This window comes from Nycticebus coucang, chromosome 9 (genome assembly GCF_027406575.1).
Source record: "Nycticebus coucang isolate mNycCou1 chromosome 9, mNycCou1.pri, whole genome shotgun sequence".
NCBI classification, from domain to species: domain Eukaryota; kingdom Metazoa; phylum Chordata; class Mammalia; order Primates; family Lorisidae; genus Nycticebus; species Nycticebus coucang.
In genome coordinates, this window is record NC_069788.1 from 14,576,299 (window position 1) to 14,598,008 (window position 21,710).

Consider the following 21,710-nt stretch of genomic DNA (forward strand, 5'->3'; position numbering starts at 1 on the left):
ATCACAGCTCAACTTATTATTGCCAAGATACCAAAATGCCCATCTGCCCATCAACCCAGGAATGGATTAACAAACTGTAGTATATGTACACTGTGAAAATACTATTCAGTCATGAAAAAGTAACATCACAGTAATCTTCTGTATTAACCTGGATGGAGTTGGAATACATTCTTCTTAGTAAAGTATCACAGGAATGGAAAACCAAATGTCCAATGTACTCAATACTAATATGAAGCCAGTAGGTAATCTAATCTAGGCCCACATAGGAGAAAAACTCCTTCAATGCAATTTTGGGAGATGGGGACAGGGGAGGGGTAGAGGACAGGGTTTTTGGAGTGCTCCCACTGAATGGGCTCAATGTAGGGGTGTATGGCACACCTCTTGGGTGCAGGACATAACTACAAGAAGGACTCTACCTAACAAAGGCAAATATTGTGACTTGTTTGTACCCTTACTTTAACCTGAAATTAAAAAAAAAAGTGTTAAAAAGATTGCCCTGTTATAATTTGAGCCTTCCTCCTTAATAGCAGTGACAAGTCCCTTAGACTCTGTGGTTTAATTTTTCACACATATAGAATTTAGTTATAGATAAAAAGCCTTGCCTTTGTTCCTTAGTTCTAACTTAGTAATGATAGCATTTTTTTCTATTTGAAAAGATTAATTTGAATTCTATTTTCTAAGCTTAGTAATTTAAGGAACATTTGACTAGGATGAATGCAGAGGAGTCTAGATTTGACTTTTAGTTTTTTTAACAAATGTATTATGTATGCTCAAATTTGTTCTTTCTAAAGTACAAATCATATTTGTCACTCTCATAAAATTTGTAACTATTTCCCATTGCCCTTAGGACAGAGTCCAAAATACTTAGCATGACTCACAAGACTCTCAGACGTAGGCTCTTCTCCCTCCCTCCACCTGCTTCCTCTTACCTTTCCGTACGCTCCAGTGAAGCTGAATTGAGCTCCTTGCACACCTTCTGTGAATGTTGTCTTCTCCTTCCCTCCCACCCACCCTTTCCCCAAGAATGTCCTCTCTCTCTTCAGGTCTCAGTGTAGTCATTTTTGGGAAGCCATCTCAATCTTCAGTCTGAGTTAAGTACGTTTTGTCTTTGTGTTTCCCAGAAGCATTGAACTTTGTCTGGTATCTCTCTCATACTTCTTGAAGACATAGACCATGTATTATTTGAGTTGATGATAGATTTTAGAAATGATATTTATATTAAAGCTTAACTATAATCATTAGACAAATGGATGTTTCATTAATATTTACATTGTTTCCTTTTTATCCCAGGACTGGGCTAATGCTAATGTCAGTAGACAGATTGAGGACACTGTATTATACGGTTACTACAGTAAGTATCCTTCAGTTTCATTTCTTGGGCTGCTAACCAAAATGTAGAATAAAACTATGTGTATAGACATTTAATTTTGATATACAGATGAGATTACTGTTTTCTACATTAGGAATAAGTAATAAACTTTCATTCTCAAAATCCTGAAAGTTATTTACCTATTTTTGCTTCATTTAAGCTCACTCATAACACTTTGTGGTTGTTCAATTAAATTACTTTAAATCTCCTGTCTCTCCTCTTGTTAATCATTACCAATTCCCCACACTTGTGCTCTTAATTTAAATCAGTTTCTAAATTTTTTTTGAGTATTGACAGTAGTGGAGTACACTGTGGGAAATTTGTGCCATCAACTTCATTGAACTGTACAGAGCCATTTTATTTTATTTTATTTTTTATTTCAGGTTAATGTGAGGGTACAAACAACCAGGTCACAATATTTGAGTTTGTTAGGTAGAGTCGCTCCTGTAGTTGTGTCCTACACCCAAAGGGTGTGTCTTCCTGCCCCACAGGGATTGTGTCCCTTGGTCCCTTCTTTCTTCCTTCCTCTCTCCTTTTTCTTCCCCAGTGTTGGATAATAAAAGTTTTATAATAAACCACCCAAATGTTCCCAAAATTTTCTTTGTATAAACATGAAACTAATGTTTTTATAAAAAGATGTAATTGCTGCGTCAGGAAAGGAATACCTTTTTCAACAATACATTAAGATGTTGAATAAGAATCCAGGAGGACATTAAATTGGAAGCTGAAGGAAATCTACAGAAGCCTCTATTGATGGGACAATTTTTTGAGAGTTTTACTGTATTTTAATTTAGCTGCTTTGTCTCTAACCTTTGCCTTTTTACCCTGATACTAAACTCTAAGACCCTTGAAATTCTATTTCTTTGGAGTAGGTTTTAGAAAGATTTTTATGATTTGAATGGTATTTTAAAGTAGAATTTAGTATTTTTAATAAATATGTTAAATGTAAATATAAAATAAAAATATAAATAAAAAAATGAAATGTATTTTGACCTATTAAGTCAAAACTTTTTTTTTTTGCAGTTTTTGGCCGGGGCTGGGTTTGAACTCGCCACTTCTGGCATATGGGGCCAGCGCCCTACTCCTTTGAGCCACAGGTGCCACCCCCTTAAGTCAAAACTTTTGAAGTGGTGTTAGATTAAGGAGAATGTTAACTTTTTAGTATAAAATCACATCTTCACAAACAAATTTAGGGGAAGGGGTTAATCACCTGTGTGACACTAAAGTACAGTTATCCTGTAGAACTGCAGTCCCCATATCCCCTGGGCTGTGGACCAGTACCAGTCTGTGGCTTCTTAGGAGCCAGGCTGCACAGCAGAAGGTGAGCGGCCTGTGAGCAAATGAAGCTTCATCTGTATTTACAGCTGCTCCTCGTCACTAGCGTCACCACCTGAACTCTGTCTCCTGTCAGCTCAGAGGTGGCATTATATTCTCATAGGAGCATGAACACTGTTGTAAACTGCCTGTGGAGGATCCAGGTTGCACACTCCCTATCAAAATTGAATGCCTTATGATCTGAGGTGGAGCTGAGGCAGTGATGCTCACACTAGGGAGCAGCTGCAAATACAGATTGTCATTAGCAGAGAGGCTTGCCTGTACAGAGACCATAATGAATCAGTTGCTTGCAGACTTATGTCAAAACTCTATCAGTGAGTGGCAAATGACAATTAAGCTACCTCTCATGGCAGGCTTTGTAAGTGACAAACAATCATCTTACTTCAGCTCTAGAACTGCATCTGGTAGCAGACTTTAAGTCAGAATCTGACATGGCACTTGTCTCAGGCACAGTTTTGGTAAGCTCACAGGCTAATCCTAGCAAAAATGTGTAAAAAGTAAAATTGCTGAAGAGCTTCTTTGTAAAAAGGGAAAGATGCAGTGATGAGACAGCAGAAGATTCTAAGACTGCCAACAAAATGAAAGCTGCATTTAAAAGAAAATACCAAGGATTCTACTTAAATTATAGGTTCATTGTAACAGGTGATTCACGTTCTTCAAGTTCACTTTGTCTAATATGTGGCAACCAGTTATCCAACAAAGCCGTGAAACCTTCAAAACTGCTTTGCTCCATGGAGACCAAGCACCCTGCATTAAAAGACAAGCCTTTGTGGTTTTCCAAAAGAATAAAACATGGACACAACAGAAGCAATTATTGAAGGCCGCCACTTAATCCAGTGTGTCTGCACTGAGAGCATCAGTCTTAGAGGTTAACCACACTGCCAGAGCTAAGAAGCCTTTGCCATTGGTGAAGAGTCGATCCTGCTTGCTGCTAAGGACATTTGCCATGACCTTTGAGGAGAGGCTGCAGTTCAAAAGGAGGCACATATTCCTCTTTTGGCTGGCACCATAACTGGATAAATTGACAAGAAAGCAGAGGATATTGAGGCCCAATTGTGAGACAGGATCAGTGAGTCACCATGATACGCAGTTCAGATTGATGAATCTGAAGTTGGCAACAAGGCTTGTTTTGTGCAATATACACACAGTGCAGAAAAATGCATACACATTTTAAGAAAGGAAAATTGTATTAAAATTTTAATGATATATACCAATGACGTTTGTTATCCTATATGTTACATCTTGTATCTCTTGTAATTGCAAAAGTCAAACATGATTCGAATATTACAATTTTAGTAGTTTTTTTGTTTCTTAATGGGTATACATTTTTTGGCACCCTCTGTTTTTCGGGATGTACACAAGGATATGGTGTGTGCACAAGGTGGTGGCATTATATTCAACTTCACAAGGATATGGTGTGTGCGCTTTTGTTGCCAACCAACACAACTGTGGAACTATTCAAGTCTTTGGATGATTACATATCAGTAAAACTGAGATGGTCATTTTGTGTCTGTGTATGTATGGTTGGAGCAGCTGCCATGACAGCACAGCTTTTTGGTTTCACTGGTGGGGTCAAGGAGGTCGCTTATGAATGTGAGTCTGTGCACTGTGTTACCTATAGAGAAATGTTGACTAGCTGAAAAATGTCATCTGAACTAAACAATGTTTTGTAGAATGTGATTAAAATTATCAACCACATTAAAGTACATGCCCTTGACTCACATCTGTTGATGAGTGCTGTGAGGAGGTGGATGCAAAGCACACATCTTCTTATACGCAGAAGGGAGATGGCTTCTAAACGTAGATTACTGGCCAGGTTTTTAGTTACAAGAACCACTCCAGAGATTTCTTTTAGAAAAATAGTCACCACTGGCAGTAGGTTTCAGTGGCACAGGAGGAGTTGCAGAATTTGCTCACTTGTGTGACATATTCAACCTGCTCAATGAACTCAATCTGTCATTTTAGTGGAGAATGACAACTTGTTCAAGTTGGCAGATAAAGTGGCTGCATCAAAGCCAGGCTGGAATTAGAGGGGAATGAATGAATATTGGGATTTTGGGCATGTATCAAACATTAGCAGAGATTTTGAAGGAGATCGAGCCAGGACCTTCTTTCTCCCAGCTTGTGCATGATCACCTGACTCAGTTTTCAGAAGAGTTTGAGTTTTACTTCCCAAGTACAAAAGACCCCTGAACTGGGATGGAAAGGATCTGTGACCCGTTTGTGAGTTATCCAGGTGAATTGACTTTGTCCGTACTAGAAGAGGATCAACTGCTTGAGACTGCAAATGATGGCACCCTCAAAACCATGTGTGAAACAACTTCAGATCTCCACATGTTCTGGATTAAAGTCAAGGCAGAATAACTTGAGGTTGCCACAAAAGCCAGGAAAGCCTGCTTCCATTTCCAACATCCTGTCTCTTGAGAGTTTTCTTCAGTGACAGCAACCAGAAGATTACGGAGTAGGCTGGACATAAGCAACACACTTGAGGTGTCTGTTTCCCATCACTCCCAGATGGGACCATCAGGGCTCTCACTGATTCTGCATTATGATGAGTTGTAAAATTATTTTATTATACATTACAATGTACTAATAGAAATAAAGTGCACAATAAATGTAATGTGCTTAAATCATCCTGAAATCACTTCCCTCAACCCTAGCCCTCAGCTCCTAGTTTGTGGAAAAATTGTCTTCCATGAAACTGATCCCTGGTGCTAAAAAGGTTGGGGACCACTGCTGTAGAATATGTGACAAAGTAAGCCAATTTATATATTACTGAAGTCCAAAACCATGAATCATATCTTATCATTGAACTTAGAGACCACTGGACTAATACATTGTAACTAAAGTCATAAAAGACTTATAAACTGTAATGTTAATTTAGGTAGCTTTTTTTACTTGGTTCCATGGAGAGAACTAAGCCTACAGAAAAGGACTTTAGTGAGTATTTTTCTCAGTCCTCCTAAAGATAGTGTGTTCTGAATTCTCCCAAGGATAATATGTCCTTCATACCAATTTAAATGCATGAGAGATGATTTAATCATTACAAATGATAGATGCCTTTAGGGGCTTATGGCTTGATTCTCTGCAGAATTTAGGCTGTAGTGGGAACTATAACTGCTTTGGGCTAGGATAGGGAAGAAACACTGATCTAGGGAATAAATTTGTTTGAAAAACCAATTTGTGAATAGAAGATTTCTTAAGGAACCTGAAATCAAAACAAAATTTAACTGGATAATATGAATGGTTGTTGTCATAATGTTAGTCATATCCCTCTTTGCTATGGATAATAGGCCTTTAGCTTTTGGACTCTGTGGTGATCTGCAACTAGGGACTGAAACGACTGTACAGCTTCTGAGATCGTTACTATCCTGAGGCCCAGTTGTTTCTTTTGAAACTACCTATTAGATATATTCTGGATCTTGGGAACAACAGGGCCCAAATAATCCAAAATACTCTTTTTTCCCATCCCCTTTGTCAGATTCTAAGTTCATCCAATCTCTCCTAATATATCGACACTTTTTCATTGTCTAACTTTGCTGGGCACTGTGTAAGACTTTAACATTCAGCATCTTATTTATTTTTCATGATTATCTCCCTCCAACACACTTTCCCCCCTTTTCCTACCTTTTCCAGATGAGGAAGTTGATGTTGGCAGATGTTAAAAATCACTTTGTTAGTGAATGGCACAGCCCAGGTAGATGTTATTCCCTAAGCTGGAGCTTTGGGAATCATCAAGTGAGCTGCCTTTTAAATAAATGGTTCAGGGGATGTTACCTGTGGGAATTAATCATTGAACTACAGAGCATCTTCAGAATGCTAAATCATGTCCAGAGAGATTCTGATTTACTTTGGTGTGATAGACAGCCTGGGAATCTATTACTGAAAAGTTAAAGGTGTTGATTCTGATCTTAGATGCTTAAGTAGTAATAACTTCAAGTTTTGGGGGGATATTACTGATGCAGGGTTTTTCCTTGTCAGGGTTTTTTTAGATAAATGCTAGTTGGTTTTCTGCAGAAGAGAAAGTGGTAGAAAATATTTAAATTCTTAAAGTTCTCTTAAAGTGGTTTTAATTGTCTTACCCTGAACTATTTATACACTCCCCTACCAACATTCACATTCATTGGCAAGGGCTACAACTTTACTGTCTCATGGTATTTGGGCAAAATTTCTGGTCATTATATGATTATTAAGCTATGTAGACACAAGGGCAATCCCTAGGAAGCCAGACTTAAAAATAAAACAAGAGTGAAATAATAAAACAACCAAGTACAGATATCAGCAACTGCATACTTTGTGGAAGATAGATTCCACATATTTAACTCTGACAAGTAACTGAGCAAAGAAAATAGGAGCACCAATTTTCAGGGGCATGTAGTACAAATCCAGAATTGCTAAAGTATATTGTCTAAATATCAGTTTCAATACGGTTATGAAGTGTTGAAAATAGAAAAATGAGGGCGGTGCCTTGGCTCAGTGAGTAGGGCGCTGGCCCCATATACCAAGGGTGGTGGGTTCAAACCTGGTCCCAGCCAACTGCAACAAAAAATAGCCGGATGTTGTAGCAAGCACCTGTAGTCCCAGCCCAGTCCCAGCTACTTGGGAGGCTGAGGCAAGAGAAATGTCTAAGCCCAAAAGCTGGAGGTTGCTGTGAGCTGTGATGTCACGGTACTCTACTGAGGGTGACAAAGTGAGACTCTGTCTCTAAAAACAACAATAACAACAACAACAACAAAAATAGAAAAATGAGACCATGTTAAGAAAAAAGCATACAGTATTTTCAATTGTTAAAGTTAGTAGACAAAAACTTCAAAGATGTTATTATAAATGAGTTCAAAGAGCTAAACAATTTAATGAATTTAAGGAAAAAAACATGACAAATAGAAATTTGCAGTAAGGAGATAGAATTAATTTAAAAACAACTAAAGGGAAATTCTGAGGTTGAAGAGTATAGTGACTAAAACGAAAAATTTATTAGAGTCTCAGTAAAAGGTTTGATGACAAAAGAACGTAAAGATCAGAGAGAAAAAAATATTAAAGAGAAATCAACAAAGCCTCAGAGACCTGTGGATCAACATTAAGTTTACTTATGTATGTGTGATAGGAATCTCAGAAGGGGCAGTGGAAAATATTTGAAGAGATTATGGCAAAAAATCAGTCTATATACATTTAAGAAGTTTAGTGAAGCCCAAGTAGGAAAAATAGAGATTCACACCTATGCTTTTCATTGTCAAACTATTGAAAGTGAAAGAAAAGAGAAAATCTTGAAAGGAGAAAAGATGGTATATGAAAACATCTGTATAATTGATGATGACTTTCTAATGTGAAACAATGGATACCAAAAGGTGCTAGAATGTAAATAAGGCACTCAAATGTCATTTAAGCTAATGAAAGAAAAACACTAGAAATTACCTTATGAATGAAAAACATCAAGAGTTCCATGTCCACTAGAAATTATCCTTAAAAAATGCAGGCACGGTGGCTCATGCCTGTACTCCTAGCACTCTGAGAGGCTGAAGTGGGTGGATTGCCAGAGCTCACTTGTTTGAGGCCAGCTGAGCAAGAGCAAAACTATGATTACATCTCTAAAAATAGCCGGGCATTATGGCAGACACCTGTAGTCCCAGCTACTTGGGATACCGAGGGCAACAAATGAGACTCTGTCTTTAAAAAAAAAAAAAAAAATTCTAAGACAAGAACTAAGGGAATTAATTGGTAGAAAACTTGCCTTATAAGAAATACTAAAGGAAGTCTTTCAGGATGAGAAGAAATGACACAGATAGTAAATCCAATTTGCAGAGAGAATAAAAATCATCAGAAATTGTTAATATTGTGCTATAAAGAATAGCACAAAGGAGAAAAGAGGGATTTGAGCTGTACTGGAGCAAGTTTGTTTTTATATTTTGTCTGTATTACACAAATATTTCATTGGTGATAGATTGTGATAAATGAAGGTATGTAGTGTAATCCCTATAGCAACCACTAAGAAAGTGACTCAAAGATAAATTTATAAAATAAGTCAGGAATGAGATGGCATGCTAGGAAAATAACTATTTAGCATGAAATAAGGCAGTAAAGAAGACCAGAACAGCAAAAACAAAAAAGGACAGGAGACATAATAAAGTATACTTAATAAAGCATATAAGGCGGCTCAAAGGAGTAGGGCACCAGCCCCATGTGCCAGAGGTGATGGTTCAAACCCAGCCCCGGCCAAAAACTGCAAAAAAAAAAAATAATAATAATAAAATAAATAAAGTATAAAATGGGAAATGTAAATTATAGACATGTAAATAATCATTTTACATTAAGTATAAATGGTCTAAATACTACAATCAAATGCCAAAGATCATCATAGTAGGAAAAACATCAAGATCCATCAATGAACCATCTATAAGAGACATACCTTAGATATGAGATACAAATAGTATGAAAAGAAAAGGTTAGAAAAGAGGTGCTATGCAAATGGTAACTATAACAGCTGAACAGACTATATTGATATCAGGCAAAAAGACTTAAAAGTAGAGACAAAGAGGGATATTTGATAATGATAAAAGGATTAATACATTACAAAGATAAATTATAATTGTGTCTGTACCTAATAACAAAGCTTTCAAATTCATAGTGGAATTGATAAGAGAAATAGATACTTCAACAATATTGTAGGAGATTTCAGTATCTAACCTCACATATTATAAGAACAATAACACAAAAAATCAGCAAGGGAAGTGTCGTCTGTGGCTCAAGGGAGTGGGGCCTCAGCCCCATATACCAGAGGTGGCAGATTCCAACTTGGCCCTGGCCAAAAGCTTCAAAAAAAACAAAAACAAATAAACAAAAAAACAAACAAAAAAATCAGCAAGGGTACAGAAGACTTAACACTATTGACCAACTCGCAAATATAGAAAGTTCAGTGGATGCAGAATACAACTTGCTTAAAACAGACATGAAACATTGTTGGGTATAGTCTATATGATAGGTCATAAAATAATTCTCAGTAAATTTAAAATGTTTAAAAATTATACAGACTGCTTTCTAATGATAAAATTAAATTAGAAATAAACATAAGGAAATCTTGGAGAGCTACAAAAATTTGTCAAACAACATACTTTTAAATAACCCATGAGTCAAGATGAAATCACAGAAACAGATTGGAGAACATTTTGAACTGAATGAAAATAAGTAACATAGTAGAACTGGGATGTAGCTCAAGTAGTACTTAAGGAGTAACAGGCAGCTTTAAATTCCTTTGTTAGAAAAAAATTGTCAAGTGCCTAAGCTTCACCTTAAGAAATTAGAAAAAGAAGAGCAAACTGAACTCTAAGCAAGCTAAAAGAAAATAAAAGTCAATGAAATAGAAGACAGAAAAAGGGAGAAAAATCAAACCAAAATAAGTTCTTGAAAAAAAATCAATAACATCAACAAATCTTTAGACTGTGGGCATGAGGAACAGAGAGAGGGAGAGAGAGGATATAAGTTATCTAAATAAGGAATGGAAGAGGGGGGTGTTACCAACTTTGTATAAAATAGAAGGGATTATAAAAGAATATTGTGACTTTGTACCAACAAATTAGACAATTTCTAGAGACATAAATTATCAAACTGACTTAAGCAGAAATAACCCCACAGCAAATACAGGAATTGGATTAGGCATTTAAAATAGTCTCACAAATAAAACCCCATACATCGTTTTGTTTTGCTGATGAATCTCATTATGTCTGTTTGTATTTAAGGATAAAATTATAATCCATTCTTCACAAACCATTTCCTTTAGGAAATACAGAAGGAGGGAACTCATTCTTGAGTCTATTATTACCTTGATACCAAAATCAGGTACAGATGTCATAAGGAAGGGAAATTGTAGATTAATGTCTTTCATGAATGTAGACACAGAATTCTTACAATTTTAGGAAACTGAATCCAGTATCATATAATAAGGATTATATACCATGACAAAGTAGAATTCATTCAAAGAAAGTAAAGTTGGTTTAATGGTATAAGGTACATTATAGAATATAGCATGCATAACAGATGAAAAAAATTCCAGTATCCATTGTTGATGAGAAATATTACTGCCCATATAACTTCAAGCATTAGCTCTGTCCTGATAATCCAGCTGTGATGTTCCACGTCTGCAGATGTGAATTCTAAGGTTATAGATGTTGGCTAAGAATAATGTCAGAATTCACCCTGGTCTTTTTTCAATTCAATTTTTTCCCCTTGAAAATTCCCCTTGACTCATCATAGAAAATAAGCATACTTCAAAGTATGATATGCAAGTAAAAATTATACATAAGCATAAAAGCAAAAACCCTCTCAGCAAAGTAGTTACAAAAGGGAATTTGCTCATCCTGACAAAGGGCACGTATGGAAAACCTCCAGCTAACACACTTAGTAGCGAGAGAGTGATGCTTTTCTTCTAAGGTTAGTTTGTTCTCACCAGTGCTATTCAACATGGTATGCGGGTTCTAGCCATTGCAATATGTCTAAAGAAATAGGTAAATAAAATGAAAGGAATACATTTATTCAAATATTTTGGTTACTTATTAAATATTTATATATGACGTGGGCAAGAAATAAGATTGTCTTATTTTCATACTGACATAAGATTCTGTAGGTAGAAAATCTCAAGGAACCTCCATATAGACAAATACAATTAAACAAAGGAGCACAGGACGCAAGATGGGTATGAATACTGAAAACAGAGAATTCAAATGAGGTGAAAACGATTCCAGTCTTAAACCATCAAAAGGAAAGAGGCAGTGCCTAAGATTACATTTAACAAAGGAAGGTTAAGACTTTTAAACTGAAAGCTACAAGAGATTGATGATAGAAATTAAATATCTAAATAACCAATTCCATGTTCATGAAGTGGAAAACACAATACTGTAAAGATGCAATTATGGCAGTTTTGTCTCAAACTGATCTGTAAGTTTAATGCAATATGGGCTTTTAAACATTTTTTTTGGTAAAATTCACAAATTGGTCCTAAAATTTACGTGGAGTCTGTGGTAGCCGAGAACTGTAAAGAAAAATAACATTGGAGAATTACTTATCAGATCTCAAAACTTAGTATAAAACACAGTAAACAGGGCTAGTGTTATATAGATGGACAGGCATAGAATAGTCAGAATTCAGAGTTCACAAATAAATGTTTAAAATGGTCAATTGATTTTCAAAAGCTATGCCACTTTAGTTTAATTCAGTTCATTTTTTTTTTTTTCTTGAGACAGTCTCACTATGTTGCCCTTGGTAGAGTTCTGTGGCGTCACAGCTCAGAGCAACCTCCAACTCTTGGGCTTAAGCGATTCTCTTGCCTCTGCACTCCCATGTAGCTGGGACTACAGATGCCCACCACAATACCTGGCTATTTTTTGTTGCAGTTGTCGTTTAGCTGCCAGCCTGGGTGTATGTGACCGGTGCTGTAACCCCTGTGCTACAGGTACCAAGCCTAATTCAGTTTATTTTAAAAAGTAGTTCCTGGATAATCACATGTAAAAAAAAAAAAATCATTGTTATACAGTTACATACCATTGGGGTGAGGATCGAAGGTTGACTGCACTGATGTTTTGTTTTTATTATATTCTATTGTACCACATACATATATATAAAAAAAGGAAAAAATCCATGAGTGGGATCAGTCCTTTATCCCCCATTTTGTGATGTGACTGTAAGCCTTATGCCATATTTAACAGTTAATTCAAAATTCAATCATAGAAAGATATAACACTTTTAGAAGAAATCAAGGGACATAATGTTGGTGACCTTAGATTGACAATTCTTAGATACAGTATCAAAAACATTCATAAGAGAAAGCTTGATAAATTGTACTTTATCAATATGAAAAACTTAGTCCTTCAAAAGATACAATTTTTGAAAATGGAGATTAGCCATAGACATAGAGAAAATATTTTAAAATCATGTATCTCCTAAAGGGCTTGTATTCAGAATATATTCTACCAGTCATTAACACAAACTACTCAATTTAAAAATGAGCAAAGTATGTGAATAAACATTTTATGAGTGAAAATATATGAATGGCTTATAAGCTTATAAAAATGTTCAACATTATTAATGATTAGGGAAATGCAAATTACATTTTCAGTGAGATATACAACACATCAACTAGAATGACTGTCTTAGCTCAGGCTACTGGAACAAAATCTCATCTCTGTGAACCTCTGAAACCAGGTATATTATTGGTACCTAAAATATAGTGGTGGTACCAGGACAGGCAGACATTCCCATTCCACAGAGGAATCTTAAAGCTTAATTCTCTCTGGTTTGAGGTTGTGACTTCAGGACCTACCTGGGCCACAGTCCTGCCTGGGTGGCTTTTTGGGGCAGAGTTGACCCTGCCAAGGTTCTGCTGGGTGGGTTAGCCACAAGGCTTTGGGCAGCTCTCCTCAGGCCTGAAATGTAGGCTGTGCCACACACCCCTTGGAATTGAGGAGACAGGCTTGATCTCTGAATTGCCCTTGGGGACATTCTTTTCTTGTCAAGTACTTTTATAGCCAAATAACTCTATGGTCCAGTCCAATAGGACCCAAGAAGTCCATCAGCCTTTTTTCATTTCATTCTGTCCCCATCCCCTTCAGTTCAAACAGGCAGTGTTTCTGCTGAGCTGGCTGATTAGGCTTTTGGTTCATATCTACACTAATCTGCTTATCAAACACATCCTATGGTTCTCGTTAGAATAAGCTTTTCTAAATCTTTAAGTTTTGGTTCCATTTAGCTTAATAATTCCTTTTTAAAATTCTATTTTTCTTGTTTTGCTGTGAACAGTCAAGAGGAACTAAACTGTTCCTTCAACACTTAGTTATCTTCTCAGCTACATATCCAGTTTTATCACTCACAATTTTAACTTTTATAAAACAGTAAAACATAGTTTCCAAATTCTTTGCTATTTTACAACGGAGATTGTCTTCTCTTCCTTGTCTAATGACATGTTTCTTATTTCCTCTGAACTAATCCAAAAGGCCTGTTCACTGTCCATACTTCTGCCAACATTCTGTTCATAACTATTGATGAATTTCTAAAGTTTTCATCTTTACTCCATTCTTTCAAGTCTTGAGCAGAATCTGCCTTATGGTTCATATTTCAAGGTTGCTCTTCAAGACTCCTCTAACTTCTACCATTACTCAGTTCTGAAGTTGCTTTCCTATCTTTAGATGTGTTACAGTAACACCCCACCTCTCGGTATCAAAGTCTGTTTTAGCTTGGACTTCTATAACAAAATACCATAAACTAGGTATATGTGTCGTAATCAACAAACATTTAATTCTCAACAGTTCTAGAGGTTGAGGAATTCAAAATCAAGGTGCCAGCAAGTCTGGTCCCTGATGAACATCCTCTTGCTGGCTTGTAGACAGCTATCTGTTTGCTGTGTCCTTACATGGCAGAGAGAGAGTGAGGGCTGGTTTTTCTTCCTCTGCTTATGAGGACACTAATCCATCATGGGGCTCTACCCTCCTGCTTCAATTAAGCCTAATTACCTCCCTAAGACCCCCACCTCTAAACACTATCACATTAGGAGTTATGGCTTCAACACAAAAGATTTGTAGGGATGCCAGAATTCAGTTCATAACAGGCTGTAATAAGGAACACAGATAATATTCAAGTGTTGTGGACATAGTGAAACTGAAACTCTTTTTATATTTTTTAGAGACAGTCCCACTATGTCACCCTCCATAGAGTGATGTGTGTCACAGCTCACAGCAACCTCAAAACTCTTGAGCTTAAGTGATTCTTTTGCCTCAGCCTCCCAAGTAGCTGGGACTACAAGCGCCCACCACAACACCCGGCTAGAAACTGAAATCTTTGAGTACTGTTATTGGGAATGTAAAATTGAATAGAATAGTAGCTTTGGAAACACAGTTTGTAACTTTCTTATAAAGTTAAACTTAGTATGTGGTCCAGAAGTTCTACTCCTAGTAATCCACCTAACAGAAATGAACATGGTGTCTACACAAAAGTATGTATGTAAATGTTTATAGCACCAGCCTTTTTTAAAATACTAGACCAAAACTGAAATGATTCCAAATGTCCCCAAACTGGTAGTTAAGTAAAATGTGTTATGTCCATATAATGGACTACATTGTCAGCAATCTAAGAGGACAGAAAATGATGGCATGACCCATGGCCCAATCTAAATCTGGTCATGCCTGTTGGTTTACCTGTTGTCTGTGGCTACTTTCAGGTTACAGCGACACAGTTGGGTAAATGCAACAAAGGTGTATAGGCAGCAAAGATAAAATATTATATTATCTGATCCTTTACAGAAAAAAATTCCCAGTCCCTATGCTTAGTAAAAGAAATGAGGTGCAGAACAATGCATCTTATATAATTCCATACTTACGATGAACTTTCCAGAAAAGGCAAATCTCTAGATACAGAAAACAGATCAGTGGTTGCCTCAAGCTGGACGTTGGTGTGGGGTTTATTTGCCAAATGGCGTAAGGCAAGTTTTTTGGGGTAACGAAATTTTTCTAAAACTGGGATGTAGTTACACAACCATATAAATTACTAAAAATCATTGAATTATACACTTAAGATTGAATTTAATAATATGTAAATTATACTTTAAAGATCTTGGGAAAAGTATTGAATGAGCTGATGTAGAGTATAATACAGTTTTGTGTATATTATGGATATTCAGTAAAGCATAATTGCTATTATTGTGATTTAAAACTTTATAGGACTTACATTTTTATTTCATCTGATTTTCTAGATTTGGAATCTTATTTTTCATTTTCAGATGACAAAATGAGGCTAAGAAGTTATAAAATGCTAAGGCTTATAAATTGCATTCTTATTATGGACTGTGTATGTTACAACATGGCCTGCAAGAGTCATCAGTTTATATTGCTAATTCATATTATGAGTTTTCCACTTACCTGTTATTTCATCTATTTCTGTATAGCTTTGAAGTCAACATTCTAGGTATCATAAATTGCTGCACAATTACAGGTTACACTGTGAATTATTTAGCCTTTTCTCTGGCTATTTAATATTTTGTTGTTATAAAAATGGCACTGTAGGGTAAACCTTGGAATCAGTACCATAGAGAAGAGAAACAAACAACCAAAAAATACACAAGAAATGGGCGGCCCCTGTGGCTCAAAGGAGTAGGGCGCTGGCCCCATATGCTGGAGGTGGTGGGTTTAAACCCAGCCCCGGCCAAAAACTGCAAAAAAAAAAAAAAATACACAAGGAAAATGACTATTCTTCAGAATACATATTTTAAATTGAAGCCTGTAAATGATTTTTATTCTCCAACTTGTATATTCTTAGTATATGTAGAGCAGACTGTTTGAATCACTTTGCTGTACTATCAGCAGTTGTGCTAGTTATCTGCTGTCCCGTAACAAATCAGCATCTAGCAGTTCAAAACAACAAAGCTCATCTCAATTTCTGTGGGTCTGAAATCCAAATGCGTCCCAGCTGGGTCTTCTGGCTCAGGTTCTCATGTCGGGCTGCCTTGAAGGTGTCTGCTGGGACTGCAGTCATTCCAGGGCTCTACCAGGCTTCTGGGGTCCCTTGTGTGGGTACAGACAGGCCTCAGATCTCCTGATTGCCTGTCTGTTGGCCGGCAATGTCAGTTCTTTGCCATGTGGGCTTTCAGAGAGGGCAGTTTACAATGTGACAACTGGGGTCTCTCAAAGAAGGTAGGGAGAGGGATGAAAGTAGTGTTTTGATTTAATTATTTTTACTGGTGGGCAGGGGAGAGAACATTTTTTAAAAAATCTTAATTTAAAAGCCTAACATATCCAACATAATTTTTGTGTGAACTATAATTTAATGATATCTGGCTTTTAGAAGGTCGATTGCTTGCTTTGTATATATTAAAAAATCATAGGAATTTTCATGTGATTTTTGCCACAGTTTTCGTCCTTGGCCATTTAAGAATTGATTCTTCTTTATTCACTTGTTTTTGCTAGTTCTTGATACATTGTTTAAAAAAAGAACTTTATTTTATGAGTTTAATTTTCATCAATTTTTGTGATATGAGGTTTTGAAATTTTTTCTTTGATGTTAGAGATCTACTAAAACAGAACTGTATTTATCTTCTATTTGCTGGTAGTGATCTTTTAACAAAAACATTCATAACAAAGCATGCTTTAAAGATCTCAGGATATGAGAGTATCATAACTGTTGGAATTAAAAATAATTTGCCTTTGAAAGTAGCTATAAGTTTGAAGTAGAAATTTAAAAGAAGCAATTTCTCTGGTTCATGAGTGTGGTAGCAGCAAATTTTTTCCATTTGTAAATTTATAAGCCAAACTTGACATTAGACCCGATCCAGACTATACAATAAAGGTTAATTTAATTCTGTCTCTATAGTTCTATATTTATGGGTTAAAAAAGAAATATTTACAAAGGACACTGAGAAAGAACCGCCCGATTACCAGAAGTTAGCTTAGAATGTGGTGGGAAGGGGAACATCCTCAGGGCAGTTGTTTGTAACCTGTTGTGAGTCATAGACTAACAGAGAATGCTGGAGTCCTGCCAGAGAAGGCTAGAGTCCTACCAGAGAAGGCTGGAGTCCTACCAGAGAATGCTGGAGTCCTGCCAGAGAAGGCTAGAGTCCTACCAGAGAAGGCTGGAGTCCTACCAGAGAAGGCTGGAGTCCTACCAGAGAAGGCTTCAGTCCTACCAGAGAAGGCTGGAGTCCTACCAGAGAATGCTTGAGTCCTACCAGAGAAGGCTAGAGTCCTACCAGAGAAGGCTAGAGTCCTACCAGAGAATGCTGGAGTCCTTTCAGAATTCCTCCTGTTCCCCATTTCCTTCCTCGAGGTGCTGATTGCTGAAAACCGTCTTTTGTGGGCACCCTACCAATTGGATATGGAAATTTTGGTTGTCATGAATCTTTTACAGTCAGGAGTTGCCCCAACTATTTTTTTGACTTCTCATAATAAGTTTTGTCATTTCTAGAAGGTCTATATTCGTAGAAAATAGACTCTCGTATCTGGGTCTGTTCATTCAGTATAAGGTGTGTGAGATTCATCTGTGTTGCGTGCATTTTTTTTATTGCTTGTGATAGTCTTAGGAATATTTCACTCAATTTGCTTATCTGTTCACCTGTGGTGGACATTTGGATCACTTCCAGTTTTTGTTCACTGCAAATGATATTTTCTTAACATCGTTCTAGTTATGAAAGAGTTAATTCAGCAGACCTGAAATCGCTCAACTTTTGTTTCCTTTAGGAAGGGCCTGCTCTGTGGCTGAGCCTTGACCAGCTTCTGAGTACTTAGCCCTTGTGAAGTTACCTGTGTGACTAATTGAAAAGGTGGCTTTATACAGCTGGTTATGGGACCATGTGGTACCAGCTTGTTTCGATTGTTTGTGCAAAACATACAATTTCTGGCGAACTCTTGCTTTCCTTCTTGGGGCCTATAGTTTTGGTAATCAAAGGTGGTCTCTGAAATGTGGACCACGAAAATATCTGATAAAAGCCCTGTAATATCTGTTACAAATATCTGATAAAAGCCCTAAACTCCGCAACTCAGGCATGCTTATCTAGCAGAAATCCTTTATATATTGTTGTACTTCACTACGAGAGGAATATAATTGTTGGGTCATATGGTAGGTGTTTAACTTTCATTTGGAATACTAAACAGATTTGTACATGTTGATATCTTTTTACAGTCCTATAAGTAGGAGCTTGTTAGTTCTACATTTATGGCAGCGCTTGGTATTGCCATTTAAATGAGTAGTATCTCATTTAGAGTTTACTTTTGCATTTTCCTGATGACTTAACAGTGATGATCATCTTTTTAAATTTCCTTATTGGCCATTGTGTATATCTTTCAATGTGAAGTGTAAGTGTTTTGTCCATTTTTTAAAATGGGTTGGAATTTGTTTTATACTCTGTTATGCTAGTTGAATATGATGTTAACATATACAGTCATAAGATCATTGATCGCACAAGTTTAGAAACAGTAGGGATGTTTATAAAAGAGTTCATTAAACTCCTGGGCTCTCTAAAGGCCAAGGCCACCAACTAGCAGACCCAAGTTGACATACTGAGGCTGAAGTCAAACCTCACTGGACCTGTCAGTTTATCAAAGTTTTTGGTATGTGGCTATCAGCCCACTAAAGTCTCTTGTGTTAATTCATGTTTTTTTTGTTTGTTTGTTTGTTTTACCCAAATTATTTGATTATTTTAATCATAGTATTGGTATGGTATTTAGGGTGATTTACAATCTTGGCATTTTTATGTTATTTTTTCAAAGCTTTGGAATGCTTAATTTCAGTTACTCTTTGAATGTATGTTTATTTCTGTTGGTTCTTATATCTGCAGTAGAAGTGTTAATATTGTGTACTCTTTGGTTTGTAGAAGAAACACTAATAGTCATTGTCCTAAAAGATTTACTGTCACCATTAGTTACTCACAATCAGTTTTTTCTATGTTTTGCATTTAAAAATTCTGTAACTCCTACAGTTATTTCTTCAGCAGAGAATAAAACTGAGATTATATTATACATTATTAACAGTTACTTTCTTTTTTCCCAATATTTTATATACACAATATAAAGTTTACCTTCGTAACCATTTAAACTGCACAGTTCAGTGATATTAAATAAATTCACAATGTGCAGCTGTCACCATTATCTCCATCTTTATCTTAATAACACTGAAACCCTGCCGCCTTTAAACAATGCCTCTCCATTCCCCTCGCCTATCCCTTCTGGCAACTACCATCTTACTTTCTGCCTCTCTGATTTTGACCACTCTAAGTACATAGTATATAAGTGTAATCATGCCCTATTTGTCTTTTTGTGACTGTCTTATTACACTTCATGTCCTCAAGGTTCATCCTTGATGAAACATATGATGGAATTTCCTTCCTTTCTAAGGCTGAATAATAATTCATTTTATTTATATACCATATTGCATTTTGCTTCTTTATATATCCATCAATGAACACTTGGGTTCCTTACACATTTTAGTTGTTGTTGAATAATTCAGCAGTGAACAGACTTTTACAAATAATTCTTACAGACCATGTTTTCAATTCTTTTGGGTTATACCCAGAAATGAAATTGCTGAATCATATGTAATTCTATTTTTTACTTTTGAAGGAAGCATCTTGCTGTTTTCCAGTGCAGCTATACTATTTTACCTTCCCACCAGCAGTACACAGGGTTCTGGTTTCTCTACATCCTTGCTAATACTTATTATTTTTTGATAGTAGTCATCCTAATGGTTGTGAGGTGGTCACAAATGCTTACTTTTGCAAAAGAATGCAGTGGTTATCATTCTTACATTGCTTTCTATAATTACACTGGTAACTTTTTATTTTAGATTTCAGGTTAATGTGAGTGTACAAACAACTAGGTTACAGTATTTGCATTTGTTATGTAGAGTCCCTCTTGTCGCTGTGTCCCACACCCAAGAGGTGTGCCATATACCCTTACATTGTGCCCATTAAGTGGGAGCACAGCAATCCCCCCCCGACCTACCTCTCTCATTTCCCCTCCCCCAGAACTTGAATTGAGTTTTTCTCTAATGTAGGCATGTGTTAGATCATCTACTGGCTTCATATTAGTATTGAGTACATTGTATATTTGGTTTTCCATTCTTGTGATACTTAGGAGAATGTGTTTCAACTCCATCCAAGTTAATATAAAGATGTAAAGTCTCTGCTTTTTTATGGCTGAATAGTATTCCATGGCAAAATGTACCACAGTTTGTTAATCCATTTCCTGAGTTGATGGGCATTTAGGTTGTTTCCACATCTTGACTGTTGTAAATGAGCTGCAATAAACAATCTAGTCTTATGATAGAAGGATTTTTTTCATCTGTGTAGATGCCTAGTAATAGGATTGCAGGATCAAGTGGGAGATTTAATTTGAGTTCTTTAAAGATTCTCTGTACTTCTTTCCAAAGAGGCTGTATTAGTTTTCAGTCCTACCAACAGTGTAAAAGTGTTTCTCTCTCTCCACATTCATGCCAATATCTGCAACATTGGGAATTGATGATGTGGGCTAATGTTAGTGGGGTTAAGTGATATATCAGGGTAGTTTTGATTTACATTTCTCTGATGATTAGGAACATTGAGCGTCTTTTCAGGTGTTTGCTACCCCATTTGACTGTCTTCCTTAGAGAATGTTCTGTTCATCAATGATTAATAGGCTATTGTTTACTCTTTTTTTGTTGATTAATTTGAGTTCTCTGTAGATCCTAGTTATCAAGCCTTTATCAGATTTATAGCATGTAAATATCTTTTCCCATTCTGAAGGTTGTCTGCTCGCTTTCATTGTTGGGTCCTTTGCTATGTAGTAGCTTTCAGCTTAAGTCTCATTTGTTTATTTTTGTTGATGTTACAATTGCTGCTCAAGTCATCTTTTTTTTTTTTTTTTTTGTAGAGACAGAATCTCACTGTACCGCCCTCGGGTAGAGTGCCGTGGCGTCGCACGGCTCACAGCAACCTCTAACTCTTGGGCTTATGCGATTCTCTTGCCTCAGCCTCCCAAGCAGCTGGGACTACAGGCGCCCGCCACAACACCTGGCTATTTTTTGGTTGCAGTTTGGCCGGGGCTGGGCTTGAACCCGCCACCCTCGGCATGTGGGGCTGGCGCCCTCCCCACTGAGCCACAGGCGCCACCCCAAGTCATCTTGATAAAGATCTGTCCTCAAGCCAACATCATCAAGAGTTTTACTCATACTTTCTTCTAGGATTTTTATCATTTCATGTCTCATATTTAAATCTTTCATCCATCTGGAGTCAATTTTTACAAGTGGTGAAAGGTACAGGTCCAGTTTCAGTCTTTTACATGTGGTTATCCAGTTCCCCCAGCACCATTTATTGAATAGGGATGCTTTTCTCCAGTGTATGCGTTTGTTTTTTTTATCAAAGACCAGATGGCTGTAAGAGACTGATTTAATCTCTTCGTTTTCTGTTGGATTCCATATATCTATGTCTCTATTTTTGTGCCAATATCTTGCTATTTTGATCACTGTTGACTTGTAATATAGCTAAAAGTCTGGTAGGATGATGCCTCTG

General features: G+C 36.6%; 1 protein-coding gene across 1 annotated transcript in view; it reads left to right on the top strand.

Annotated features, from left to right (window-relative positions):
• The window catches only part of LMBRD1 (LMBR1 domain containing 1), a 115,069-nt gene that overhangs the window by 22,886 nt on the left and 70,473 nt on the right, over window positions 1–21,710 (top strand). Inside the window, exon 3 of the mRNA XM_053601517.1 lies at window positions 1,291–1,351. Within this exon, the coding sequence (XP_053457492.1) occupies window positions 1,291–1,351 (61 nt within the window). The remainder of the gene's footprint in view (window positions 1–1,290; window positions 1,352–21,710) is intronic.